Raw genomic sequence first — 6,047 nt, 5'->3', positions numbered from 1 at the left:
AAGAGCACTCAGCTCCGTGCCTCAGTTTACCCAACTGCAAACAGACAGCTTTAATCTCTTTTACTGCAAGGATGTTGCATGAAGTGCTTTATAAACACAAAATTAATCACGACAGCAAGGCCAAAGTTTGCTTTTGCCTAAGGTGGGAAAGTCCTGCGGTGATACAACCAGGATCATTCCAGTCCCATTGGTGTGTGGGGCTGGATGACCCCCCCGAAGCTCTGGCTCCTGCTCGCCACAACCGAGCTGTAAATGCAAGAAAAAACCAGCAGCAGCATGGGAGGGCTTGTCCCAGCACACTGCTCTGTTTGCTGACAACTCGCATAAGTGACAACGGTGCCGGTGACTTTTAAGATCCCTGTGACTTTAATTGGAAAGGACATTTTTAATAGCCCAGGCAAATAGCTGCGTGATCCTGCCAACTGCAGCGACTGCTCGCGGCAGAGCTGCACGCCCAGAGACGCTGTTATTCTTCTGGCATGTGAGAGGAATATCATGTGTGAACTGACATAACAGACACGCCAACATTATTTTTTTTTTTAGCTGTACAAGCTCTCTCAGACAAGAAGAAAAACCCAAAAAACATTGATATGCCCCCAGGGATGGCCAGACACGAACCTCAAAATGACCTGTGTGCATATAGAAAATGCACCACACCTTTCCAAACCCTATCCGTGGGCTTTAATCAATGAACTTCACTGATACGTGGGAAACACTTCATTCCCAGTAATTGCCTTTGATAGCTCTAACAAGTAGGATCTGCTCGGGATGGTAATGATTAAAATGCTGACTCACAGAGGGTTTTGCCATGCTGGCAGGACTACACCAGCTTTGTGCTCACTTGGAAGGTATTTTGCATCTCTGCTTTTCAACCAATCTGCAATTTTAATCCTCGGGCTACAAACAGTTGTTTGCGGCTTTGCCCAACTGACTCCAGGTTTCCCTTCCGCAGGGTCTGGAGGGAGAGTGCTGGCCTCTGGCTCGCCAAGTGCTGGCGGGCAGCAGGACAGGGAGAATCCCTGTGCTTTCTGCAGACGAGGAGCTTGTCCGCCTGCGCCCGGGGCTGGGGGGAGAGGAGTGGCAGCCCCCAGCAGATAGACCTGTGTTTCAGTCAGTATGACCACAGGGCAGGTTGCCGGCTTTGCAGTGCCCTTACCTATTTCATGGCAAGACAAAGTGCTTTGCAAATGTCTTTCCAACACAGCCTCCTGCCTGGCTGTAGTGCCACCACCTGGGATGCTCACCCGGATGCAAAGACGGGATCTATCCCGGCGTGGCCCCTTTTGCTCGTGGCACAACCCCCCAGGTGCCACACGCAATCCCATTCCCCTGAACCTCACATTTGCAGGTCCTTGGTGAGTACCCTTGCTGTAGCACCAGCAGATGGGTGTATCCGGCTGGGGAGCTGGGAGGAGGAGAAGGAGGGCAGCACCTCTGCCCGGCCACGGACCCGCTGCTGGATCCCGCTGCCGGAGGGCTGCTGCACCCCCGTGCCACGGGGCAGTGCTGGCATGGGACAGCACAGCACTGCTTTTGGGCCAAGCATCCACACTGACCCCCACTCAGCAGGCAGGACCCCAGCCTGGGGTGAGCCAGCCCCCCGGCTTGGACCACAGGAAAGCAGAGGGAGAAGTTTCCACGAACACCACCTCGGTATTGCTCCATCCGCAGCATTACAGCTCCTTACAGCCCTTAACGATACTGAGCCTATCAAGAGGGTGTTTTGTGGTTCCTCTGATAAGGATTTTCCCTTTCTGCGCACAGCCGAGGGCTCAGCGGTGGGGAGGCCCCCCGCTCCGCTGAGGGGGGTACGGGCAGCGCTCCTGCCCGCGGAGCCAGCAAGCGGCCGCGCTTTTGCTGCGGCAGCCTTCACCGTAGGGAAATGGCTAACCCCAGAAAACTGTTCCCCTAATTACAGCGTTGGAGCACGGAGCAAACCACATAAGTGATTCACACAGTGTTCCCAAGCTGCAGCCGCGCAAATTAGAGAGATTTCCAAGCGCTCCCGAGCCCTGCACGCTGTTATCAGGATGGAAATGCAGAAACTTTCATCATAAAGAGGCGAGGAGGGAAAGAAAAGCCCCGCTGTCAGACGCGTCTCTTCACATCAAGGAGACCTGGGAGGCCTGTCCCCTATAGATCTTCACAGGAGCGTTTTAAAAACTCCTCGGGGAGTTCTCGTAGGAGGGAGCGGGCAGAGAGCAGGGAACTATAGAAATGCACCAGCGTGGTGTTTCGGAGGGACGCAGGGACTGAGCCAGCGCTGGCAAGCAGGGGGTGAAAAGGAGAAGGGAAGAGGAGCTGGGGCCAAGAGAAAGGGATGGCTGGCGGTGGGGAAGGGAGTTAAAAGTGTCCCATTGTTAGGGAAGTTTGCTCTTCTTCAGACCATCCCGCTCCCAGGGACACCGCGCCGCCTTTTGAAGTGCAACCTTAGGCGGTTCCTTGTCACCCATTGGAGCGGGAGCTTTTTTACCACATTAAGTCATTGGGTGGCAAATGAATGGGGGGTTTTGACTATTCACAACTTCACCTTATAAATATCAGGGTTGTAGGTTCCTGCAGCTTCCCTCCATCCCGATAGCTCACCTTGGGAAGGAGCGGAGGGAGGTGGCCCTGCTCCCCTGGGGACCTGTGGATCCGACCCTGCTCCTTGTGACAGCCATGAAGAGAAGCACCTTCCTCATCCTCTCCATCGCGGGGGTCTATGGCGCCCTTCTCCACGCAGCAGCATGGTAGGGTCCAACTCGGTGGAAAGGTCATTTTTTAGGGATGCTCTTCAGCCTGTGGGAACCTGTGATTCATTTTCCTTTCTTTGTTTCAGGTCTGTGAATAACTTTCTGATGACAGGACCTAAGGTAATTAACACATGGGCTGTCAGGAATTTAAGTAGAGCAACTTTGTTTTGCAAATAGGAAACAGTACTTTTCCAAGGAACAAGACTTCCCAGAGCATATCGGCTCCAAGTCCTGCCGAGTAATGAGGGAAAGGACTTGCAACCCCATTATGTCTGTTTTCACTGACAAATGGTAAAAGGCGGTGGGTTCTAACCCCACTGTTTCCCGTGCCAGGCTTACCTGACCTACTCCAGCAGCGTGGCGGCCGGGGCGCACAGCGGGATGGAGGAGTGCAAGTTCCAGTTCGGGTGGGAGCGCTGGAACTGCCCCGAGAGCGCCCTGCAGCTCTCCACACACAACCGGCTCCGCAGCGGTGAGTGCGCTTTTACCTGCTGGCACCAGCATCCTCGTCCCGGGATGCCTTTGGGTTTGAGCTGGGATGCGCTCGGGGCATAGCTGGGGCTGATAATTAAACCCACCGATGAAGAAGGGCTTCGGTGTCCCAAAAATCATGGTTGTTTTTCGCTATCTGTATTAACTGGTGTAATAAATAGCGCTAACGCTTTCCTAGGAATCCCAGGCTCTCTCTGGATCTCTATCCATGTGAGGATAGAGCTCAGTCCTTCCCGCAGTGCTGCTCCGTGGGCTTGCTCCTGCCACTCTGTGCGCAGCATCCCAGGGAGTGCAGTGCCGGAGGCACCTGAGCTTGCAACCCGGAGAAGCACAGGAGAGAGGACGGGAGAAACCAGAGACGTGCACTAAGAAACTGTCCTCATGGGAAGTTGTGGATCTGTTCCAGCACTACTTCAACAAGCAGAAATCCCTTTTTCCCCGAGCAGCATCTCTCTTTTAACCTGTTAGGAAAACCAAAAAAGAAAGTACAGGAGAAGTGTGGGTGCAGACTGCTGTTCGCACAGGTTCAACCACCGGCTGAAACAAGATCACTCGTGATCTTCCCCAGCAGCCAAGATCAAAGCTTGAACAGCCCCCCCCGGCCCTGAGCAGGAAGGGACAGAGACAAGCAGAGTGCCAGGTGAAGGGAGAGAGAACTAATCTTGGCCAGGGCAGGATTTGGGCATTGCCATTTGGGCAGTCCTGCACTTGTCGAGAAACCCCATCCCGTGTCTGGACACCCACGTAGTGTTACACCCAACTGCTGAAGCCTGAGGAGACTCCAGTCAGGAGCATTTAATTCCTGTAGCACCTTACCCTTTGCACAAACTGTCAGGGATGTTTTTCCCTTCCTGCACCTTTGCAGCACGGGAGAGCTGCGTTCCCAACAAACCAAGACTGATGTCTGCGTTTCCAAGTGACAGCTTTTTCCCCTTCTCCCACAGCCACCCGGGAAACCTCCTTTGTACACGCCATCAGCTCGGCCGGCGTCATGTACACCCTCACCAGGAACTGCAGCATGGGAGACTTCGAGAGCTGCGGCTGCGACGACTCCCGCAACGGCCGTGTGGGTGAGCTGCCCTCTCAAGTCCGGCTGACATCGTCACTCTGTGCCCCCTCTCTGGGATTTCAGGGCAGAATTTAGCCCGACGGGGCGGTTCTGCTCTTAGCGTGCATCTGTCTTGCAGGCGGCCGAGGCTGGGTCTGGGGAGGATGCAGCGACAACGTGGAGTTCGGGGAGAGGATTTCCAAGCTCTTTGTGGATGCTCTGGAAACAGGACACGATACCCGCGCGCTGATTAACCTGCACAACAATGAAGTCGGGAGGCTTGTAAGTCAAATATATAATAATAGTAATAATGATAATGTCCATATGGAAACCAAAATCCCAGTCTGGTAGGCTGTTCAGGTCCCCATCTCCAGCCCTCTGTGACAATCTAGGCCCTGTAGCGTTTGCCTGGGGAAAAAAATACAGCCAGAATCTGGCCCTAAATACAAGGAACTGCAGTAAGAGCTGTGGCCACTTCCAGCTTCTGCAGCTGCGTGTAATGCGGTTAACTACTAGCACACACCTCTTATTCAAAAACACACAGGTTCTGTGCTCACCTGGGACTTGTCTAGTCTGTAAAACAAAGCAAGAACCACATTTCTTTCTTGCAATATGCATTTCCAAGCTATGTGGCCAGGGAAGCCAGGTGCGAGCTGGCCCTGGTTGCGAGCTGGCTGGCAGACTCACCCCCGCTCCCCGCCTGGGCCGGCGGAGGCTCTCAGCGTCTTGCCAAACCCCCTTGTCTGTAAAAACAAGGACGGCAACACTTAACATACCTATCTCGTAGGGTGTGTTGAGGCTTAATCTCACATAGATACCAACGATTGGGACCTTATAAATACCAGAGGGTGATGGGCAGATAATATCTGTGAAGTGCTTGGCCTGGAGCAGATGCAGAGCAGTTGGGTATGATTATTCCAAAGCAGTTTCACACGTTTTTAATGAAAGCTCCAAGAGGCACGATGGGTTGATGCTGCGATGAGCGAGGTGAGTGGCGGGAGAAGGGCATGACCTGACAAAGGCCCTTTTATCCCTGGTCCAGAGAAACAGCTCCTGCAAGGGCTGGAGACAATAGTTTGTGCCCACTCCCTGTCTCTGTCCTTTAAACTGGTGAAGAGGGACAGATGCTTTCCTGGAACTGAAATGAGAGCATCAGCTCACGTGTTGGAAGGACCAGAAGTCATGCCAAGCACAAGCCACTTTTGACCTATTTTCCCCCAGATTAGAAGCGCCATAGAGCCCGATTCTGGTGATGTAAATGATGATGCTCTGCTGCTCCTAATTTCTCCACCTTTTCCACCAAGGCTGTGAAAGCTACCATGAAGCGAACCTGCAAGTGCCACGGGGTGTCGGGCAGCTGCAGCATCCAGACCTGCTGGCTTCAACTCGCCGAGTTTCGGGAGATCGGGAACTACCTGAAGCTCAAATACGACCAAGCCCACAAGCTGGAGATGGACAAGAGACGGATGAGAGCTGGCAACAGCGCTGACAGCCGCGGGGCCACAGCGGAGACCTTCCACCACGTCCATGCCACAGAGCTCGTCTTCCTGGAGGACTCTCCGGACTACTGCACGAGGAACGCCAGCCTGGGCCACCACGGCACCGAGGGCCGCGAGTGCCTGCAGACCGGCAAGAACCTCTCACAGTGGGAGAAGAGGAGCTGCCGGCGGCTGTGCACCGAGTGCGGTCTCCGGGTGGAGGAGCGGAGGACGGAGGTGGTGGCCAGCTGCAACTGCAAGTTCCACTGGTGCTGCACGGTGCGGTGCGAGCAG

At 54.3% G+C, this 6,047-nt stretch overlaps 1 protein-coding gene across 1 annotated transcript in view; it reads left to right on the top strand.

Moving 5' to 3' along the window:
- The first annotated feature begins 2,653 nt into the window (after window positions 1–2,653).
- The window catches only part of WNT8A (wingless-type MMTV integration site family, member 8A), an 8,295-nt gene continuing 4,901 nt past the window's right edge, over window positions 2,654–6,047 (top strand). Inside the window, exons 1-6 of the mRNA XM_010150434.1 lie at window positions 2,654–2,732; window positions 2,822–2,855; window positions 3,069–3,207; window positions 4,172–4,297; window positions 4,415–4,557; window positions 5,580–6,043. Coding sequence (XP_010148736.1) covers window positions 2,662–2,732; window positions 2,822–2,855; window positions 3,069–3,207; window positions 4,172–4,297; window positions 4,415–4,557; window positions 5,580–6,043 — 977 coding nt within the window. The 5' untranslated portion in view covers window positions 2,654–2,661. The remainder of the gene's footprint in view (window positions 2,733–2,821; window positions 2,856–3,068; window positions 3,208–4,171; window positions 4,298–4,414; window positions 4,558–5,579; window positions 6,044–6,047) is intronic.

This window comes from Eurypyga helias, unplaced genomic scaffold (assembly GCF_000690775.1).
Source record: "Eurypyga helias isolate BGI_N326 unplaced genomic scaffold, ASM69077v1 scaffold1404, whole genome shotgun sequence".
Classification (NCBI taxonomy): domain Eukaryota; kingdom Metazoa; phylum Chordata; class Aves; order Eurypygiformes; family Eurypygidae; genus Eurypyga; species Eurypyga helias.
The sequence above is the reverse complement of the archived record's forward strand: the minus strand, read 5'-3'. Positions and strand labels throughout refer to the sequence as shown.